Source organism: Phyllostomus discolor, chromosome 11 (genome assembly GCF_004126475.2).
Source record: "Phyllostomus discolor isolate MPI-MPIP mPhyDis1 chromosome 11, mPhyDis1.pri.v3, whole genome shotgun sequence".
In the NCBI taxonomy this organism is placed as follows: domain Eukaryota; kingdom Metazoa; phylum Chordata; class Mammalia; order Chiroptera; family Phyllostomidae; genus Phyllostomus; species Phyllostomus discolor.
The window spans coordinates 44,215,737-44,239,257 of NC_040913.2; the positions used below are offsets into that span (position 1 = coordinate 44,215,737).

Genomic DNA, 23,521 nt, shown 5'->3' on the forward strand with positions numbered 1-23,521 from the left:
TGCTGTAATTTCCATTATGATTTTTTTCTTTGGCCCATATTATTTTACATGTATTGCCAAATTTCCTGGCAATTGAAGATTTTCTAGTTTTCTCTATATTATTGACTTATTTCTTAATTGCATTTGAGAAAAGAATATACTGATTTCAGTTCTTTGAAATTTGTTGTACCTTTATGTTCCAGCATATAGTCAATTTTGGTAAATAGTCTGTGAGCAGAATGTATCTTCTGTAACTCTTGGATGCAATATTCTAAATATGTAAGGTATAGTTTATTGTGTTGACCAGGTTTCCTATATATTCTTACTGATTTCTTGTTTACCTGCTATGATGGTGGATTTATCTATTTCTCCATTTAGTTCTGGTTTTCTTTTTCTGATTGTAACAGTATAATTTGGGAGCAAATAAATTAGAATATTATATTTCCTTTTGATTGACCCCTCATTTTTAAATATCCTTCTTTATATCTAGTAATACTTTTTGCCATAAAGTCTGATGTACCTCAAGTTATTTATAGGCACATTAGGTTTCTTTAGGTTTGTGTTTACATGGTATCTTTTTCTGTCTTTTCTTTTTCAGTCTTTTTGTACTTTATTTTTGAAGTTTGAAGTTTGTCTCTTTTAAGCACCATGTGGTTGGATTATATGTTCTTTTAATGAGTGATAATTTTAGACTGTTAATACAAGTACTTAATTTTTATATGTAGTGTACTTATTGATATCTGGATATAGCATGTTACCATTTGTCTTACCTGTTTATATTTCTTTTTCTTCTTTTGGTTCATTGAAAATTATATAAAAAACTGTTTATCTTTTTCTTTTAGTAACTTGATAAACTTTAAGAACTATTTCATAATGATTAAAGAATAGAACATACTTTTTTGACTTAAAACAGTCTAAAATAAAATGTTGCTTTAGCCACTCCTCAGGCAATGCTGAGACTTTAGAATGCCTTTAAGATTTTTCTCTGATTTTCAGCAATTGTGTTGTGATACAACTTGGTGTAGGTTTCTCTGCACACATCCTTCTTGGATTTATAGAGCTTCTTGAATCTATGGAATGATCTTTCATCAGTTTTTGAGGTTTCTGCTCCATTATTTATAATCTGTTTAAATATTGCCTCTTTTTTCTTCTCCTGAAGCTCAAATTTCATGCATTTTTGGTTCCCACCTTTTCCACTGTGTCTCGTATGCCTTTTATGCTGTCTTAGGTATTTTCATAATTTTTTATATAGATATATTTAGTTAAGTTTTTCAGTTTGTCATTTTACAAAAGTGTCTAATCTGCTCTTAAACCTATATATTTTTTAATTTCATAATTATTTTTGAAAAATTGCCAGTTCTTTTTTATGGAATCTAAATCTTTTTGAAATGTCTATATGTTTATTTATCTTTTCTATTTTTACTCTGTTTTCTTGAATATATTACTCATAGTTATTTGAGAGCCCTTGTCTGATACCTGTGATATTTGGCTCATCTCTGTTTCTCTTTCCGTTGCATTTTTCCCCTTTTAGTTGTCAGGTCTTCTTTGTGTATGCAAATTAATTTTGAGTTAAATTTATTGGGCTAATATTGGTTTATAATATTATATAAATTTCAGGTGTATAACATTCTGATAAGACATTTGTGTACTCAATTGCGTGCTTACCACCTGAAGTCTCGTTTCCATCCATTGCTGTATATTTGACCTCCTTTACAATCTTTGTCTTTTTCCCACCTCCTTCCCCTCTGGCAACCACTGTTTTGCTCTGTATCTATCAGTTTGGTTTTTGTTGGTTTGTTGATTTGATTTTTTTGACTGTCATTTTTTATGAAAGGAATAGTATTCAAACTTTTTGGTCTCAGACACAAAATGACTTTATGTGGATTATGTCTATCAAAATTTATAATAGTAGAAATTAAAACTAGAAAGTTTTAAAGATATTGCCTCATTTAAAAATATTAATCTTGCTACATATTAATATAAATATCACAATCTTGACAAAAATTCGTATTTTGCAAAACAAAATCTAAAAACAAATAATGTGTAGAGCGGAAAATGGAGAGAATGGTGCCATGTAAGGCAAGACAGGACTATATTTAAGGCAATCATGATCAACTGTGCTGTGCTGCTGTGAAAGGTTAAGATGAGGACAAAGAGGAGGACTCATAGTAGTTTTGCAACATTGGTAGATTTTGATGACTCTAAAACCAATTGTACTTGGTAGGGTGTTGAGGAGTGAAAGGAAGATAAGGAATTTGAGTTAGCTCTTATAGACAACTTTTCTGAGTTTTGTGGGAAGGAAGGAAATATGTTAGTAGCTGGAGGAGGGGGATATGACATTAAAGGATAAAATGTTTTTGCTTTCTTTTATTGTTTACTTTGAAAATATGCTTTAATATGGAAACTTATTGAATACTTTCAAGCATGTTTATGTGTCAATAGAAATGATCAACTAAATTGCTCAGTAGAAGAAATTAAATTTAAATTAAAGAGGGATAAAAAAAACATGAAAAACTTGAACAGAGATAAATACAATGTTATTTTAGGTCCTAAAAGTCTATTGTGTGAATATAGGACAGAAACTTGCCAGTGTTTATCATGGAAAAGATCCTTGGAGGGTGTGTTTGATCTCAAAGCCTATAAGATTCAACAGTGTAAAAGCTGCCAAAAATAAAGCCCTGGCTGGCGTAGCTCTGTGGATTGAGCACGGGCTGGGAACCAAAGTGTCCCAGGTTCGATTCCCAGCCAGGGTACATTCCTGGGTTGCAGGCCATAACCCCCAGCAACCGCACATTGATGTTTCTCTCTCTCTCTCTCTCTCCCTCCTTCCCTCCCTTCCCTCTCTAAAAAAAATAAATAAATAAAATCTTTTAAAAAAAAGCTGCTAAAAATAAGTGAGTGCAGTCTGATGGCCTGTTGAGAACCCACAGTATCTGTATTATAGGACTGTACATTACCACTTTTTTCTGCTTGTCATCATTCATTAACTAATATTTATTACACAGCTATGCTGAACTAGGGAGTTAGACCTTATCTAGAATTTTGTTTCCTTTTTGGGTGCCAAATTGTGAAGGACACTGACAAACTGAGTAGTATTCAGAGGAAACCAAACAGGATGATGAACAGCTGGAAGCAGTGTCATATGAGTAGTGAGTCATTCATTCAGCAGATAGTTAGTACCTAATGCAAGCCAGGCAGTGTGTACTAACATGAAGAAGAAAGCAAATACATCCTCTTCATGGATCTTGTATTCCACTAGGAGACAGATAATAGGTAGTAATTCAATAAATTGAAAATGGCCACAATTCTTCACAGCAACTCTCATGAAGAGGTGGTGCATTCCTCACCTTTTATATTTAGACTGGCCTTGTCACTTGCTTTGACCAGTAGAATACAACAGAAGTGATATTGTGTGAATTCAGAGCCTAGGCCTGAAAAAGCTTTAGCTTTTACTCTCAGAAAACCCAGAGACCAGGTGAAGAAGACCAGGCTCACCTCCTGAAGGATTAAAGACTGAGCAGAGAGAGAGAGGCCTAGCCATCCCAGCTGAGGTCCCAGTGAGGCCACCTGGACCATCCAGCCCTAGTTGACCTGACGCAGCTCAGAAGAACCACCAGCTAGTCCACAGAGTAGTGAGAATAAAAAATGTTTTTCATCACTAAGTTTTGGGGTAGTTATACTGAAAAGGGTGATATAGGAAATGTCCCATGATGATAAGTACTTTTAATAAAAATAAGCAGAGTAGGGAGGATAGAGATTGGCAGCTGAAGGGGAGGCAGTTGCAGTGTCAGTTTGTAGCCATCTTAGAAATTCTCTGCAAGGAGATAATATTGGAACAGAGGCCTGAGGGAGTAAGTCACAAAAATATCAAGAAAAGGTATCTCAAGCAGAAGGAAAGTCAAGTGTGAAGGTCTTGAAGATGAGAACATATTTTGTGTGTCTGGAATTGTAAGGAGATGTGCTAGAGCATAGTGAGCAAGGGGAAGAGTGGTAGGAAATATGATTGGAGAGGATGCCCAGGGCCAAATGCTGGAGCAGCTTGCGAGGTATGCTAAGAACTTTGGCTTTTATTTTGTAGATGTTACGGAAATTATATTATCTGCTTTACAATATTAGAAAGACCACTTTGGCAGCTATAGAGAAAATAGAGAGTAAACAGCGAAAGCACAGAAATTAGAACAGAAAATTGTAACCCAAGAATACTGGTTGATACTAGGGTTTTGTAATTAAGGAGGTGAAGAATGGCCTAATTCAGGAAAGCTGATGGATGAAGAGTGAGGAAAAATGAGGAAGGATTCTTAGGTTTTTGGCCAAAGCAATAAGAACAAGAAACCTTGCTATAGTAAGAAAATTAGAGGAGTTCTATGTAACATCTAATACTTAAAATGTGACCTATATATATGAAGTCTCTCTTCTATGCCTTTGTGGGGGCAGGATTATGTTCACAGAGAAGCAACTATGAGCAGCAAAGATTGGACTTCTGTTAAGGTGGCTGTTCTTATAGTTGGACCTACCTTAGTTTCCCTTCACATCAATCAGCTAGTAAATATGAGTACCTTCTGGAAGCAAGGCCCTGTTCTAAATACTGAAGCTGCAGCAGTGGAAAAAGTGATGTTCAGGCACAGCAGTGAAGGTAATTTGAGATAGGAAACTGCCGGAGGGCAATTTGTTAGAGATGTCATAGGAGATACTTACGTAGTAATATGTAGAAACCTTTAAGACCCTTCCAGCTCTAGGTTTTTATGATTCTCTAGTAATCTGATAAACTAAATCAGACTCAAAGTATTCTTCAGATCCTTCTATCTCTACTTGATATTTTTAAGCCATATTGAGATACAATTTATGTACCATACAGTTAATCCATTTATGTTGTACAATTCAGTAGTTTTTGGTATGTTTAAGTGCAGCTATGACAATTTTGGAAGATTTTCATCACCTCCAAAAGAAACCTCGTGTCCTTTAGTTATTAACCCTCATCCCTGTCTCCAAATTCTCAGTTCTGTTTCATCAATTTATATGTCTGTCCTTGTGCCGGTATCAAAGTCTTGATGACTTTTGCTTTTTAATCTTTTAATTTCATGAAGTGTGAGACCTAGTTTATTCTTCTTTGTAGGATTATTTGGGCTATTCTGGATCTCTTGCAATTATATAAGCTTTTTAGAATTTTAGGATTAGCTTGTCGATTTTCTCAAGGGCAGCTGGAATTCCAAGAGATTGTGTTAAATCTGTAATTTAGTTTAGGGAGTGTTGTTGCTCCATGAGTCATGTGATGTTTTCTCCTTTATTTAGAGCGTCAATTTCTTTCAACAATGTTTTATAGTTCTAAGAATATAAGTTTTGCCTTTAAATTTATTCTTAAGTATTTTATTCTATTTGATGCTATTATGGACAAAATTACTTTTTTAATTTTGGGGGGATGAGGCTATTGCAAATGTTTAGGAATATCACTGAGTTTTCTATAATCAACCTTGATGGACTTATTACTTCCAGTTACTTTTAGTGGGTTCATTAGGATTTTCTGTATGTATAAGATCCCATTATCTGTGAATAGAGATAGTTTCAGTTCTTTATTTAAATCTGGATGTCTTTTTATTCTTTTTATTACCTAATTACCCTGGCAAGGACCTCCTGTACAATGTTGAATAGAAGTTACAAGAACAGACATCTTGTCTTCTTTCTGATCGTAGGGAAATGCATCCCGTCTTTATTGGATTAGGAAGTTCCCGTCTAATTCTAGTTTGTTGATTATTTTTATCATGCAGAGGTATTAAATTTTATCAGATACTTTCTATGTATTTATTAAAGTCATTATGTAATTCTTGCTTTTATTCTGTTAATGTAATGGATTACATTAATTGATATTTGGCAATTAAACTAACCTTTCATCCCTAGGATAAATCCCACTTGGTCATGGTGTATAACTTTTTATATGTTGCTAGATTCAGTTTGCTAGTATTTTCTTGAGTTTTTTTGCATTCATATTCATAAGAAATAGACTGGTCTGTAGTTTTCTACAGTTGTCTTTGTCTGGTTTTGATACCAAGATAATATGGGCCTCATAAAATGAGTTAGGAAGTATTCCTTCTTCTTCTATAAATCATCTAGTTCTGGGCTTTTCTTTGTGAATAGTTTTTGATTACTGATTCAGTCTCTTTACTTGTTATAGGTCTATATAGATGATTTCTCTCTTGAGTCATTTTCAGTAATTTGTATCTTTAATTGAGTTTGTCCATTTTATCTTTGTTATCTAATTTTTTGAAATACAATTAGTCATAGTATTTTTTATAATCTTTTTAATTTCTGTAAGATTGGTAGCAATGTCCTGTTTTTGATTTCTGATTCTAGTAATTTTGATCTGTTCTTTTTTATCTTTGTCAGACAAGCTAAGGTTTGTATTGCTGATCAGGTTTTAAAAGCTTCTTTTCAAAGAACCAGCTTTTGGTTTCATTGATTTTCTCTATTGTTTTTCTAGTCTCTTTTATTAATTTATGTTTTAATCTTTACTGTTTCCTTTTACTTACTTTAGGTTTAGTTTGTTCTTTTTTTTAATGTCCTGATTTTGAAGTTTAGAATATTGATTTGAGATGTTTGCTCTTCCTTAACACAGACATTTACACTGTAATTGACCTCTAAGTACTGTTTTAGCTGTGCCCCATAAGTTTGGGAATGTTGTATCTCTATTTCTCTCAAAGTATTTTCTAATTTCCTTTTTTATTTTTTCCCTTTTAATTCATTTATTATTCAAGAATATGTTGCTTAATTTCCACATACATATTTGTTTCCCAGATTTTTCTTGTTATTGATTTCTGATTTTAGTCTAATGTGATTAGAGAACATAATGTAATATTTTTATCCTTTTAATTTATTTATGGTTGTTTTTGGCCTAGCACATAGTCTGTCCTGGAAAACGTTCCATGCATACTTGAGAAGAATCTATATTCTGTTGTTGGGTGGAATGTTCAATAAATGTCTGTTATGTCTAGTGATTTAAAGTGTTGTTCAAGTCTTCCATTTACTTACTCATCTCATGTCTAGTTCTATCTGTTATTGAAAGTGGGGCATTAACTTATTGAATTATCTTCTTTATTTTTGTTTTTATTTCTTATATGTTGATGTTCTGTTGTTAGGCACATGTATGTTTACAATTGTTATATCATCTTAATGAATCGGCCCTTTTATCATTCAATTTTTTTGTCTCTAGTAACTTTTTTTTGTTTCAAAGTCTACTTTGTCTCATAAGTATAGCCCCTCTAGCTTTTTTTGGTTTCCCTTTTCATAATATACACTTTTCTATCCTTTTACTTTATTTTTTATCATTTTTTTATTCTTGTTCAAATAGAGTTGTCTCCATTTTCATACTACCACTTTCCCCCATCCCACCTTCCATACTTCCCCTCTGTCTTTGTTCATGGGTCTTTTATACATGTTCCTTGACAACCCTATCCCTTCTTTCCCCATTATCTCCCTCTCCTCTCTAGTTACTTTCAGTTTGTTCTTTATTTCAACATCTCTGGTTGTATTTTCCTTTCTTGTTTTGCTGATTAAATATATATATATATATATTTATCAGTTAAGTCCATTTTATCTAGGGCATCGTTCAGTTCACAATATCATTGTTTACATTTTGTTTGGAAGATCTATCCATTGTTGATGTGGGGTGTTAAAATCTCATAGTATAAGTGTATTGCTATCTGTGTTTTTCTTGAAGTCCTCCAAGATGTTTCTTATATATTTGGGTGCTCCTATGTTGGGTGCATACATGTTTAGAATATTTATGTCTTCTTGATGGATTCTTCCCTTGAGTATTATGAAATGTCCTTCTGTGTCTTTTTTTATGCACTTTGTTTTGAGGTATGTTTTATCTAATATAAGTATTGCTACCCTGGCTTTTTTTCCTGTCCATTTGCTTGGCATATTTTTTTCCAGCCCTTCATTTTCAGGTCTGTGTAGGTCTTTTGTTCTGAGGTGGGTCTCCTGTAGGCAGCATATGTGTGGGTCATGTTTTCTTATCCATTTAGCTACTGTGTGTCTTTTGATTGGAGCATTTAATCCATTTGCATTTAAGGTTATTATTGATAAGTTCTTATTCATTGTCATTTTACTCCCTTCATACCTGTGTTCCTCTCTCTCTCACTCTTTTTCTTCCTCTTAAAGCAGTCCCTTCAGCATATCTTGCAATGCTGGTTTGGTGGAGGTGTATTAGTTTAGCCTTCTTTTGTCTGGGGAACTTCTTATTTTGCCTTCCATATTAATTGAGAGCCTTGCTGGGTAGAGTAGTCTTGGTTGCAGGCCTTTGCTTTTCATTTCTTAGGATATTTCTGGCCAGTCCCTTCTGGCTTATAATGTTTCTGTTGAGAAGTCAGCTGTTGGCCTTATCGGGGCTCCTTTATATGTTATTTCCTTTTTCTCCCTTGCTGCCTTTCACATTCTTTCTTTGTCTTTAAATTTTGCCATTGTAATTATGATGTGTCTTGCAGTGGGCCACTTTGTGTTCCTCTTAACTGGGACCTTCTCTGCTTCCTGGACTTGTGTGGCTTTTTCTGTCTTCAGATTAGGGAAGTTTTCCATCATTTCTTTTTCAAATGAGTTTTCTATACCTTGCTCCTCTTCTTCTCTTTCTGGTATCCCTATTATACAGATATTATTGTTTCATGTTGTCCTGCTGTTCCCTTAACCCCTCTTTGTTCTTTCTGAGTCTTTTTTCCTTTTCTTGCTCTTCTTGAAGTTTTTTTTCTACCTTGTCCTCCAGCTCGCTGATTCAGTCCTCTGCTTCATCTTGCTTGCTTTTGATTCCTTCTACTGTGTTTTTCAGTTCAGAAATTGTATTCTTCATTTCCTCTTGGCCCTTGTTGATTGTTTCTGTGTCCTTTTTTAGGCTGATAGAGTTTGCAGTAAGTTTTTCATAGTTCCCCTATAGTTTTTGGTAATTCTCAGTGAGCTCATTGAGCTTCCTTATAACCATTGTTTTGAACTAAATATCTGATAGTTGACTTGTCTCTATTTCATTTAGCACTCTTTCTAAGGATTCCTCCTTTCCTTTAGATTGGGAGTTCTTTCTTTGCCCATTACTTGTGAAATTCTTCTTGTTTGTGTCTGCTTCTTAAATTGATCTGTTTTGACTCCCAGTGTTTGTGGTAGGAACTTCTATGGTAGGAGACCTGTGAGATTCAGTGGTACAGTCTCCTTAAATCACCTGAACTAGATGTTCTTGGGATGCCCTTTATGCCGTTTATGTTGGTTCTCTGGATATAATTGGGTTTTGATTGTTGTAGGGTCTTTCTTTTGTGGGTCCTTCCTTCCAGCTGGGTAACTGAGGGTCACTCTGCCCAGCATGTCTTGTGTGCTACTGTACAGGTTCAGATAGGTTGTGCTGAGGCTGATTCTTCTGCCTGTCTAAGGTTGTAAGGCTTCTCCCTTGCTGTTGCTCACTTGTTTGTCTGGGTGGTTTCTCCTCAATTGAATTGTAATTCCAGATTGGCCCTGGGAGGAGATTAGTGTGACTTCTATTTACTCCTCTGCCATCTTCTTCCCTCCCTCTATCATTTTAATTTTAATCTGTGTTTTTGAATCCAAAATTTATATCCTGTAGACAGCATATAGTTGGATAATGTTTCTTTTTAATTTTTTAAAAAACTTTTATTAATATCTATTTTATATGAATTTACACCCAGGCCATAAGTTTTTGTTTCTTCAGTTTCTTTTGGGATATCATAAAAATATGGAATACATTACAAATTTGTGTCTTATCCTTGTATATGAGTCATGCTAATCTTCTCTGTATTATTCTAATTTTAGTATATGTGCTGCCTAAGCAAGCACAGATCATGTTTTTGTAATTTAATCAGACAGCCTTTTGATTGATTGGATTCATTCATTCACATTTAATGTGAATTTATTATATTGTTATAGTTGGGTTTATGTTTGCTTTTGTTTTCTGTGTCTCAGTTCATTTTTGTTTCTCTATTCTCTGTTTTGCACTGAATATTAATTTCATTAATTATTTTCCCCTATATTTGAGGGGGTTTTTATTGTTGTTGTTTTTGTCTTTTTTTAAATGATTGCTCCAGTGTTTGCCTATCTTAATTTATCAGAATCAGCTTCAGGTTTACACTAGCTTAATTCCAATAATGTATAGAAACATATCTCCTGTGTAGTACTATTCTCATTTCCCCATTTTTGTGGTATTATTGTTAGACGTATGTTACAAACCTAATAATGCATTGTTAGAATTAGAATGCATTGTTATACTCTGCCATTTCCTATTTCCTTAGTTCATAACAGCTTCACTCCCACCTACCTCCTTTGTGCTATTATTAGCAAATATATTGTACATATATTTCTACCTTATACACTCAACAGTGCATTGTGTACATATTATTTTATATATAATTGCTGTTTCTATCAGTCAAGAGAAGAAAGGGGAAAACTTTGCATAATTATTGTCTTTCATAATTACATGGTGGCCTTTACCAGTGCTCTTTGTGGGTGTGAATTTGAATTACCATCTGAGACCACTTACTTTCTCAATAATTTCCTGTAGTATTTCTTCTGAAGTGGGTCTACTAACAACAAATCCTTTCAGTTTTTATTTATCTTGGTTAGTATTTGTTTCACCTTTATTTCTGAATGACAGCTATGCTGATACAGAATTCTTGGTTGACAGTTTTTTCTTTGAGGAGTTTGAACGTGTTATCCCAATGTTTCATGGCTTTCATTATTTCTGCTAAGTTAGGTGTTAACCTCATTGGGGTTCCTTTATAAGTAATACATTTTTTTTCTCTTTCTACTGTCAAAAGATAAACTGAGACATATTAAAAAATTTTAAGCCCTGGCAGGTGTGGCTCGGATGGTTGGAGTGTCATCCCGTAACTGAAAGGTTATAGGTTAGATTTGCAGTCAGACCACATTCCTAGACTGTGGTTCAATCTCTGGTTCACGCATGGGTGCATGCAACCTATTTTTTGATACATATGATTCCCGGTCTGGATGCCAGTCCTAGTTCTGGGTGTCAATCCCTGGCCTGGGTATATACAGAAGGCAGATGATTGAGGTTTCTCTCCCTTCCTCCTCCTTTCTCTCTCTAAAAAGTTTTTTAAAGGAAGCAATTAAAAAAATGTTCTTCAGTGAAGATAAAAAAATTAAGAGTTTATATGAACAAAAATCTATTCAAATTCAGCAGTACCACATCAGAAATGGTTAGGAGCACTCCACTGACAGGAGCTAGGGGAAAGCCTTTTATAAAGAGGAAATAAGGCAAAGCAAGGAAATCTTTTGATAGGCTGTAGCATTTGCATTTGCATTGTTTGGAAAAGCTTAGTTGCTCATTGTAATTAGTGTTTCTCAGGATTTGATTTCTTAATATTGAGGGATTTGTAGGCTTAGATTTTGGTTATATATACTACTAAGGCATTAAAGTCACATCATTCTAATGGCCTCCTTATTTAATTTAATACTACTTCCAGATTTTCTCCTACCAACATTAGTAATTTTTTTAAAATAGTTTTACTCTGATGTGTCTGTTTTGGGGCCCCTTTTTAGTCATCCTATTTGGAGTTTGTTGAGCTTCTTGGATATGTGGGTTATTGTTTTTCAGTAAACTTGAAAGTTTTTGAAAAACCATTATGTATTTATTTTTTCCTTCTCCTTTCCTCTCCTTTTGCTAGTCCCATTACACATAGATTGATAGAGGTAATGATGTTTCATACATTTCTCTGAGGCTCTTTTTCTTTATTCTTCTTTCTCTCTGATCTTTGGCTTGCATAATCTCAATCACTGTGTCTCCAAGTTTATTAAGTTTTTCTTATGCAAGTTCAGATCTATTCTTGAGCCCCTCTAGTGATTTTCTTCCCATTATTTTATGTTTAATAGCCACTTTGAAATCTTTTTCCATAAGTTTAACACCTGGTCACTCTCACAGATAATTGCTTTTTTCAAGATGTATATGTGGGTCATACTGTCATACTTTCCTGTTTCTTTGCATACCTTGTAATATTTGTTGGGCACTGGCTGGATTATTTTCGTGAAGCCTATACTCTACATTGTCATCCCCCATAGTGTCAAGCCTCTTGCACGGCTTCTCAGGGAGGCATAGCTTTAGGTCTGCCCATAGTCACCCTGGGATGACAGTGGTCAGACTCTCTTTCTCTTATTTCTTGATCACACCCAACTGCTAAACTCCATTAATTCCTGACCAATTGCTTGGTTGTTTTCAGCAATGCCATGGGACATAAATTTCTCTACAAACTCATAATAGCAGACTGTAGCTTCTTTGATGGAATAGTTTCTGAGGTGTTTGATATTTGTTCTTACTCCAGGAAGGCTCCTATTCTACTCCCTTATTCCCTGGTTCTCCCCTATGAACTGGTTAACAGTCTAAACTATATCTTAAGTAGATTCATGAATCTCCTTCCAATTGCCTTTTATCAAAACCTCTACCATTCTTGAACTGTCTATGAAAGTGCCCTTCACACTGTTTGAAATGAAGTCAGTTCCTTTGGGAGATTTATTCCACAGGCAAAATCTCTGTGCCAGGGCTCTGGAGTTGGGGATGGAAACTATGGCAAGCTACTCCTGAGCAGAACCCCCACTGTAGTAGCTAAGTGTGCGATAGAAGGGGTCTTCTTGGTGTACTTCTCATATGGAATCACCATGCCTTATGGACTGGGAGAAGGGCTCTTGAGGTCCCAGTATTCTAGGGGAATTACACCTAAGGTAGAGCCGTTATTCCACTTGTCTGAGACTTAGCTTTAGCATCAGGTAGCTGGGGGCAGGAAGAGAAATATGGAGGTTTTGCCCCTCCCAGAAATAAAGCCCTCTCTCCTGGAGCTGGATAGAAAGGGAACTCTGTGTTCTTGGCTGCTTCAGTCCAGGTTGGAGCCTCTGCCTAGCTGAGCTGGGCAGGGGGAAGGAAAGAACCATTCTGGTTCAAATACCACAGATTCCTACTTTTTTTACTAAATGTTCATAGGTTTTCTTTAATAGATGTTTCTTTTTTATTTTTGCTTTTAAGACCATTTCCTGAGGCTTCAGATAGTTGGGGCTTTTTAATAGTTTTCACTAATTTCTGGGGAACAGAACAGTGGAACTCCTCATGCTAGAAGTCAAACTCCTATCTGCTTCTACATGATCGTAACATCTTTCTTTTTAGAAAGGTAGGTAGCCTTTAAGAACCCTTATAATCAGCAAATGGCAGTACTTTATTTCTTTCTTACAGATTTGGAATGTAGATATTAAGTTTCAATGAGAGTTAGGGAATGTCCCTAAGTAAGACCAAAGGATTTAAAGGGAACACGTATCTTCTTAATCCTCAGGTTAGTATACTCATTATGAAATGTACTGAAGCAATAAATTATACCTAACTTTGAAATAATGTTAATTGTAGAATGTTTACTTATTTTCTCTTGTGCCAGTATTTCTTACATAGATATTTTGTAGACATTTATTTTTAAAGCACTGTCTCCTAACACACTTGTTTTACCTGTTTTCTCTGTCTCTAGAGTGGTTTTACTACTATGAAGCTGGTACTTGATGGAAGAAAATAACTTTTTCTTATCATCATCAAAAACATGTCTTGAATCCCATTTGTGTACTCAGAGCTGTGTTGATAATACAGAAAAATCTAAGACATGATTGTTCAAGATATTTATTATCTAATGGGTAAATGTGTATTTTAAAATATGAATCACAAGGCATGATTTCAATTCTTTCAAGAAGGAAAAGGATCTGGGATGTGATCACAGGTTTGAAGAAAGAAAAAAAGGTTTACCATAATCACATACTTAATAAATTCTAGTAACAAAATGAGAGGCTGTATGGTGTAGTGATTAAGACGTGTGCAGCTTCTTACTAAACTTTTTTGTGATTCAGTTTCTTTATATAATGACAAAAGAATTGAGTCAACTATAAGGGATGGTTGGAAAAACCAAATGAAATACTATTTTAGAAAAATGGTTGGTCATTATCTTCATCATCATGGTCTTGATCATAAGTTTGCTGATCCCAATGATTTTCAGACAGTATGAATTTGTAGTGTCTTCAAATGACAAGGAGGTCAACACATCTCTAATATTAGTGTTTCAATAAACTTTTAAAAATTGAAATATAAGTTCATAAAAGTACAACTCAATAAATTGTTACTAAGTGACCCTGCTTATGTAGGCAGTACTCAGATTAAAAATGAAACCATATGCCCAGACCAGCGTGACTCAGTTGGTTGGGTGTCATTCTGTGAAGTGAAGAATTGCCAGATAGATTCTCGGTCAGGGCACATGCCTGGGTTGAGGGCCCAGTCCCAGATGGGGCATGTGCAAGACGCAGCTGATGGATGTTTATCTCACACATTGATATTTCTCTCCCTCTCTTTCTCCCTTTCTTTCCCTCTCTCTAGAAAAATTAAATCTTCTAAAAAAATGAAACTATACAAAAACTTTGCTCATGTACTTTTCTAGTGACTCCCCATGCCCCAAAGTTGACAACTATCCTGACTTCTATCACCATAGATTAGCTTTGCTTATCTATTTTTTCTGTTGTGTTGTCTCTTTCTGACTTGCTTCTGGTAAGAGCATAGAGGATGATGCAAAAGTAGGTTTGCATTTGTTTGTATGAAAAATAATGCAATAATTAATAAGTAATAATACAAGAAGAAGCTATGTTCTGTGTGCTCACAACTGTAAACCACTTTTGCCCCCAACCTGCATGTTCTAGTATTCTAGATATGAGTTCTTTGTATTGTAAATATCTTTTTTCTGTAGCTTGCTTTTGCGTATGCTTAACAGTGTCCATTCATGAATGGAAATTCTTTAATTTTAATATAACCCAGTTTGTCAAACTTTCGCTTTATAGTTACTGCTTTTTTTGTTTAGGAAATTTGTGCCTTTCTCAAGTTCATAAAAAGCTCATAAAGATAATTTTTGGAACCTTTATTTTACATAACTATATCTGTAATAAACTGGAACTGATTTTTGTATATGGTGAGAGGCAAGACTAAAGCTTCAGTTACTTGCATACAGATATCCAAGTGATCCAGCATTATTTATTGAAAAGGGCATTGATTCCCCAGTGACCCACAGTGTTGTAACCCTGTTACTAATGAAGTGACCAGGTATTTATGGAAATACTTTTTCCTTTCTCTTTCTTCATTGATTAATTTTTTTTAATTAATTTTTTGTTTTGGGGTTGGGGATGAAGAGAAATACGATCAGTTGCCTCAACCAGGGACCAGACCTGCACCCAGACATATGCCCTGACTAGGAACCAAACCAGCAACCCTTTGCTTTGAGGGACAACACCCAGCTAACTGAGCCACACCAGTCAGGGCCTTGTTGTGCCAGTGCCACACTTTTTTAATTTGCATAGCTTTGCAATGAGTATTTTTTTCTGATAGTATAAAGCTTTCAATTTTTTGTTATATAAGGTTTTTATGCTGTGTTTGCCCCTTTACATTTTTTTTTATAAATTAGGGATCATCATGTCAGTTTGTATGTGCACATGTGCAAACACACACATTCACAGACACACACATCTCCTGGGTTATGATTGGAATTACTGTGAATCTGTAGATCTATTTAGGGAGCTTTGACATCTTTACAATATTGAATTTTCTATGAAGAAGACATATTCTTTCTTTTATTTAGGTCATCTTTATTTCAGTAAGGCTTTTCAGTTTTCTGGGTCATATATAATTTGTTCCGTTTACCCCTAGGTATTGATTTTTTAATGTTATTATAAATTGTATTGTTTTTTAAATTTATATCATATAGTTACTTATTTCTAGGACATAAAAATGGTTTCTCTATATATTGCTATTGTATGCAGGAACTCATTAAATGTATTTATTAATTTGATTTTTGTCTTTAGATCCTTTTAGATCTTTTTGTCTAAAAGATCCTTTTATCTTTTAGATCCTGAGATTTTCTATAAACTCAATTATGTCATTTATGAAGAATGATCATTTCTTTCCAATCTTTCTTTTTTTAATTGGGGATAGAGGAGGGCATTCATTACAATGTCTAGAACCCTTATGGTGTTAAATAAAATGACAATAGTAGATATCCTGTCCTTGTTGCTGATCTCAGAGCCAAAAGTTTCAACATTTTACTATTAAGTATAATGTTTGCTATATTTTTTGATAACTTCAATGACATAGTTTTATTTTTGGTTTACTTAAGCTTTTTTATTATGAATTTGCATTGAATTTTCTGCATCTATTGAGATGATTATATGACATTTATTCTTTATTCTGTTAATGTGGTGAATCACTTTGATAAATTTTGTGATGTTAAAGCCAATCCTGGATTCCTGACATAAACCTAATTAAATTAGAAAACAATAAACACATCAAAGGGATCCTAGTGTTTGGAAATTTATCAGTATACTTCTAAATAACCCATGCATCAAAGAAAATACCACGATAGAAATTAGCATTCAAGAGAACTAACATAGTCAAAGGTTAGTTTGTTAAGAAAAAAAAAGAAAAAAACTGATCAACTTCATACTAAAACATTTAAAATTTAGAATAAATTAATTCTAGGAAAAACATTTCAAAGAATTCTATTTGAGAAATTTAATCTGTAGTTAAACACCTTCCTAATGAATAAAAAGATTGGCCAGGATGGTTTTATAAGTGAATTTTTCAAAAAAAAAAAAAAAAGAGAGAAGAAAAAGAAAAGGCATTTTGATTCTTTTTATGGGGATAGTGTCTCTTTCATTACAAGCACTGATGAAGAAAGATCTCACAAGATATACATAGATGCAAAAACAAACAATATTAGTTTATCAAAACTCAAAAAAGTTCCCTAGTGTTCCTTCCCATTGCCCACCCCTATCCCAATTTGCATAATTGTTGTTCCACTTTCTGCCACAATGGATTAGATACTTCTTTTCTAGCATTTTATATAAGTGGAATTGTATAGTAGATCTTGTCTGGTATTTGGCTTCTTTGAAGGGAAAAAGCAATACAGAATGTTGTCCTCATCACAATGCGTTTTCCTTACCTCCAGGATCTTAATCCTCAAGAGTTGGCTGACTTGGTAGACCCTCTTCTTTCATATTGATGTGTTTGTATTTTATTCAACTCTTCTAATTGGTTTCAATAGGAGGATTGGTCTAAAATATGATAGTTCATGATTGCCAAAAGCAAAAAAGCTTCAGCCGTATTTAGTGGAGGTACAAGTGGTACAGAGGTCAAGGGTGAGGGTGAGTATTCTAATAAAATGGAATCTGGATGATTCCCACAAGAAATTTGAGCAGGATTGAAAGATTCAAGCATATTTTTCCCATTAAATATAGGATATGTATCTTATAATGTTATATCAGTCAAGATTCCATGCCAGAAACTACATGCCTTAGGCAGGGGAGCATTTAGTAGAGGTAATTAGTGGTTACACATTGCTGGAAGGTCTGAAGTAATAAATTCTAGACTAGGCCTATAAGAATGACTCCCCAAGCAAGCTGCTCTGTCAGCAAAGACACCACCTCATAGACTGCCACCAGAGCTGTACAATGGCACAGTGGCTGTCACTGCTCACCACAGTCTCGCTTGCTAACAGCAGTAACAAAGACACCCAGCAAGAAAGCCTTTTCCTCACTTCAGCCTTTCAAATTTCACAATTTGAATCAAACACTACTTGAAGGGAATATAGGAATTATAGTTTTTGGCTTAGAGACTTTTCCAAATCTTACGAGGGTAGAATGAGAGCCAAGTCAAAGTTTCTACTGTGCACATCAATTAGAAGCTCACTGTCCCTCTAACATTGCCATCAATAAATATAGTGTTTGAAGAAGCTTTTCAGTCTTCTGTACCTTTGCTTTATTTTGTTTTCTAAATGATCATATTACGGCCTGTGATTTAAATATCCAAAATGCATATCAGTCAATTAAAGATTGTGTTTAAGTTAATATTTTAATACTTAGGACATACAAGATGATAGTCATACCTTTTAATATTTCTGGCATTACCTTGGTAGCTCTAAAAGTTTAAACAGCCTATCAAAATTGACATTAACCTAATTCCAAGATTATTTTCAAACATAATCATGAAATCAATTTGTTTCATAATCAAGTATATATGAAAACTTCATCAACTTCATCTATAATTCTTTCTGTATATTGAAGGACATTCTGATATATTCCATAAGTTTAGCAATTCATATCTTCATGTGAAAATGTCACTGATATACTCAAGGACAAAATGCTAAATATAGCTTCCTCCCACATTGCCTTTTTTGCTGCAGTACCATGTTTGTTGATCTGTTTTGCCTTCTTTCTTTTTGTTCAATCAATAGAATGCTTGAATAAAGTCAGGACAGTTTGTGCCAATACTATCTGTATGTTTTTTGGTTTGTTGTAAGCTACTGATGTCCTATGATGTTTTCAACAGCTATAGATGGTTTGTACTCAAGGGGAGAATACAAAAATAAAAACAAACACAAAGGAACTGGTGAACTGTAATGTGATTGTTAGGCTGACTGTTAAGCAATTGAAATGTTCAGGCCTAGATGTTAGAAGGCATATGATGCTTAAATAGGTTTTATGTGACAATAGTATTTCTGTATGTCAAATAGGTTCTGTTTGTGATTTATGATGATTCTGAATTTGAAATTCACCTCAATTTTTCTCTTGTGGTTTGCATTAGAAAGAATTCATTTTAAAGAACTCTAAGAAAGAACTGACTTGATTTTATTTTAGGGCACAGTGAATGTAAGACTATATTTCATAAGTATTCTAATAGGTTCATTTCAGAGGACAGGGAGAATTTTATTTAACATTTTTATCATTCATGTATTAGTTTGCTCATCTGTATTAGTAAATACAATTTTTAGAACTGGGAAGTACATAGTTGCCTTTCTAACATGTATTTTATTTTTGTGAAATTAAAAGGTTTACTTAGACTGAGAAAGCCCTCAAATATATTTACTTCCTTCAGAGAAATATCCTTCAAAAGATAGTCTTCCCTCTTAAAAAACTGTCCTGCAGAAGGACCATCATTTTATTTACCTAACCATCTACTACGGAATTTGCTGGTTAAATATTTGAATGGTAATATCTCATCAGTGCAATGTTTGAGGATGAATGTGTGGAAAAATATCAGAGAATTATAATTAAGAGTGTTTTACTTTGAGACTTTTAAAAATATCAATAATAAAGTGTGTTTTAACCCACTTATTTTTCTTTGTTCTCAGGTGGATCTCCGTACTTAGCAACCAAAATAAACGAAGCAAAAGACCTGCTAGAAGAAACCTCCAAACACTGAGGCTCAAGGACTGCTCTGAAGGGAAAAAGCAGGGGGGTTAAAAACAAAGTCTAGCAAATTTCATCAAAACCACCACTGTCATAATTTTCATACACGTGCTAACGATAAATAATTTATTCTCTGCTAAGTGGTATAATAAAAGATTAATAATCTCCCTGCTCATTATCTTTTAAAGGAATACCTTACAATTTTATAACTGATTTTTTTCTTATTTTCTTACTTTCTCTGTGATAGTCATACCTTTTAATATTTCTGTTCTGTTTTAAACCTTCCACACTCTCCTCCCCCACACAAAAGTATCCAAAAAGTATGATCATCAGTAATGTCATTGGTGTTGGTGAGCAATGAGTAGAAATACTTTCACTGCTTATACAGGGGCAGGCAAAAGTAGGTTTACAGTTGCATTGTGACATTCTTTTGCGTTGATAAAGCTGTTGTAATCAATAAGAACCTGTATGTCTTTCCCATATGAACAACTGGAAACCTACTTTTGCCACTGCTCCCCATGTTTATATTCACATTGTCCCTGTTTCCTTGGAAGAATTTAGTATGCTGCCTCTGTAAAGGGCTTGAAATGTTTTGAGACCAAACACTGACTGCCACCCAATGGGGAAATGACCTGAAACTTAATGGAATTTACAAAATGGTGTTTTTTAAAGTAGTACTTAGGACTTGTTGAAGAACTCTGCTCTCTCTGAGACCCTATAGCTGAAGCATGAGAACTTGGAGAGCTAGTAAAATGATTAAAGATTTACAAAATGAGCCCTTACAAGGAAAGGATGAAAAGAGCTATGAGAAGTCTGAGGAGTTTGTATTTAATTACAGTGTTTTGTACTGTATATTTATTCAGTTATTCATTCCAAATATTTATTGACCACTTCAAATGTGTAAGGTGCTATAGTGACCCCTCTGAGAGTTATAGATGTAGTTAAAGGAACTTACATTTAAAAGAAAGATAAATCACATAAATACTAGTAGAGATGCATAGATGATATGCTAAAGAAATTCAAAAGAAGAAAGGAATATTTAGAATTGATAGCATTGGGGGAACTTCATAGGGTAAGGGGCATAGAGCTGGACTTTTAACAATGAGAGAGAGAGCATATGATTGGTGAGTCTGTGTTTCTTCTGAGAGCAGTCAGAATAGCAGAAATGGGGTATTAATTACTGTAATTAGAGTGATTAAATTATATTCTCAAAGCAGCCCCTGGTCTTCATCACTTTACTATTTCAAGGGTGAGCAAACAGATTCAGATACAGAGTACCAGCATTATTTTCCAATACCGCTTTACAAATTCTGGGTTCATCCCCAGTAAACTGAACTTACTTCATCTATCTTAAAATACTTTTTAATATTCTAGATGCATCTTTCAGTTTATTGTCTCCCTTAGGTGGAGAGTTTTCAGTGTTGACAATATTATCAGTATTGAGTTGAATAATTCCTTTTTGTGGGAGTTCTCCTGTGCAATGTAGGATGACTGGCAACATGCATACCTGTACCTCCTGAAGGCCAGTAGCACCCACTCACTTGGGACAACTAAAAATGTTTATAGACATTGCCAAATGTCCCTTGGAGGGCAAAATTGTCCCTGGTTGAGGGCCATGGTGTAAATGTTTAGTATTTTTTCTTTAGGCACATAAAATAATGGCCTAACTCAAAACTGATTGAATTTTAGAGTTAGTTAAATATTGTTCTGGCTTTAAAGTCTCCTTGTATGTCCTAATTTTATTGTGCTTTAGTGATTTTCATTTTTCTGCTCTTTATTATCTCTGTGTCTCAGATGCCCTTCTAATCCTCAGATCTTCACATGCTCAAAGCGTAGAGGTCAGTGAAGGTCAAGCTAAAATGTGACCCTCCTTTTCTTGTGCTTCCAGTGAAAGTAATGTGAATCAGCGCTCTGGGAGCAGGGACCGTATTTGTCTTGTTTACTGCTACATTGGCATCCAATAAATATTTGTTGAATGAATGAATAAATTCCCATACCATTTTTTTTTTAGTAATAATGTGGAGCAACGGGAACTCTAATTTAATAATATGGAAATACAAAATGGTACAGCCACTTTGGAAGACAGTTTGGCAGTTTCACACAAAATTAAACATACTTTTAACATAACAATCTAGCAGTTGTACTGCTTGGTATTCAGTCAAAGGAATTTAAAAACATATCCACACAAAGCCCTTTTTACAGATGTTTATAGCAGCTTTATTCATTTTTACTAAAACTTGGAAGCAACCAAGGTGCCCTTCAGTTGGTGAGTGTATAAATAAACAATGGTACACCCAGACAATGGAATATTATTCAGCACTAAAAAGAAATAAGCTACCAAACTGTGAAGAAACATGGAAACTTAAATGCATCTTACTTAATGAAAGGAACTAATATAAAAATGCGGCCTACTATACGATTCTAACTACATGACATTCTGGAAAAGGCAAAATTATGGAGATGGTAAAAGTATCAGCTGTCAAGGGTTAATGGGGAGGAAGGAGTGAATAGGCAAAGCACAGAGGATTTTTAGGGCACAGAAACTGTTCTGTATGATACTATAATGGTGAATAAATGTTTCTAGACATTTGTCTAAATCTATAAATTGTACAGCACCTTAATGTAAGCTGTGAACATTGAATGCTGTATCAATGTAGTTCATTGATTATAACAAATGTACCGCTGTGGTACAGGAGATTGATAATGGGGTAGGTTGTGGGTATTTGGTGGGGGAGATGGCATTTGTAGGAACTCTCTGTATTTTCAACTCTATTTTGTTGTGAATCTAAAATTTTCCATACCATTTTATTCCTCATTTTTGCAGTACTTCTCTCTTCAAGTGAAATAATTAGTGGTTGTCTTTACTATGTAGCAGGGCAGGATTTGGGTCTCCCCCCACCCCAGTTGAATCACTTAAGGCATTGTTTTAAAAAATGTCAGGAATGTAGAATTTTAAGTACAACTAGCTGAAGCAGTTTCAGGTGGTATGACTACTATTTTAGGTACATATCAATTTACCAGTCATTCTCTAAATGGCAGTGTCTTCACAAAACTGGATCTTAAACAGCTACCCACCCTCAACTCCTTATTACCTGTAACAGCTTATTTGAATGGTTATCTATCTTTAATAAAGATTGCTTTTCCATATTTGCTGTCATTGCATGTTTTTCTTAAGTTCTTTGTTGATATTGCAATTTCTGTTTATTCTTGTATCTTAGATGCAACCTGAGGGAGCAGGAAAGACTTTAAAAACAAAACAGTTACTTCTCAGATTCCAGAGAAAGTGTAAGTCAAATGGACAGTTAATTAAAGGGGAACCCAGAATGCCATTTAAGACCATAGTCAATGGTGCCAATCTCCAGCATGAAGTCAAAAGTGGAGAGAAGTTATTAAGGAAAAGGTGTGTCAATTGTGGAAGACAGTGTTTTATTTAGTTCTCAAACCATTTCCTTTAATTAGTTTGAAATGCATGTTAGTCATTCAGCAAGTATGTGCACTTACCACATCATGCAGTAAAGATATAAAATAAATTCATTCTTAAAATGTATGCTCAAACTAAATAGAAAAAAAAATCCTTAAAGAACTTTTTTCCTTATACTTCTGCGTTAAGAAACACGCTTATGCTCCAGCAGGGTCATTTGAAATAACACATTTTATCCAAGTACAGGAATACTTTGGTTGTCATGGGAAACCTTGAATGTAGAAAAGAGCTTTTAATGACATCTTCAACACATTTGACAATTAGTTTAAGGTAGTTTAATGACATTTGTGGGAGAAGATGAATTAGCCAGGCCCTTAATGTCAAAACTGTCAAGTTTCTCTGACCCACCACTTTGGACGATCTACAGAGGCTGTGGTGAAATTTAAATACCCAAGTAGGCCAGCTCATCTCACCCAGAGGGAACGCGCTATCCGCAGGCACTCTGCACCTTGCTCAACAGTCACCTCCTGCAATAAGGCTTCTTGCTACAAAAGGCGTTTGATGGCAGTGAGTAAATGTGTCAGCATCACACCTCCCTCCTAATGGAAAGGCAACCTGAAGAGCATATCATGTTAACTCCAGATCAGTATCATGTACTTGCCAAAAAATATTCTGAGTTACGAGCTAATATTTCATTTATGGTACAGTTAAACATATTAGGAAATTGGAATTTTGTTAGAATAATTTATTAGCTGGAAATGTTGAGGTTTTCTGAACTCATTTTTTTAAAAGTGGAATCTAAGTGAGCTGGATTATTGCCTACCAGTATAATTGCTAGGCACAGTAGACAAAGGAAATGTTCCTTCTAATGATTTTTATGAGCTG

General features: G+C 34.5%; 1 protein-coding gene, 1 long non-coding RNA gene and 1 other non-coding gene across 5 annotated transcripts in view; 1 reads left to right on the forward strand and 2 right to left on the reverse strand.

Moving 5' to 3' along the window:
* Positions 1 to 21,384, forward strand: part of DNAJC15 (DnaJ heat shock protein family (Hsp40) member C15) — an 83,989-nt gene extending 62,605 nt beyond the window's left edge. For 2 of the 3 annotated variants that reach the window (XM_036011330.1, XM_036011331.1), the window contains one exon: positions 19,158 to 21,342. In XM_036011330.1, the coding sequence (XP_035867223.1) occupies positions 19,158 to 19,269 (112 nt within the window). In that variant the 3' untranslated portion in view covers positions 19,270 to 21,342. Of the gene's footprint in view, positions 1 to 19,157 lie in introns of all 3 variants that reach the window. The other variant, XM_028526561.2, reaches the window with a different exon arrangement.
* Positions 6,529 to 7,296, reverse strand: LOC118497350. Its single transcript, XR_004899876.1, has 2 exons — positions 7,185 to 7,296; positions 6,529 to 7,044 (listed from the first exon to the last, which is right to left on the reverse strand). It is a non-coding gene; the product is annotated as an uncharacterized LOC118497350 (long non-coding RNA).
* Positions 9,692 to 9,798, reverse strand: LOC114508986. The gene has a single exon (XR_003685563.1). It is a non-coding gene; the product is annotated as a U6 spliceosomal RNA (small nuclear RNA).
* Positions 21,385 to 23,521: the final 2,137 nt, after the last annotated feature.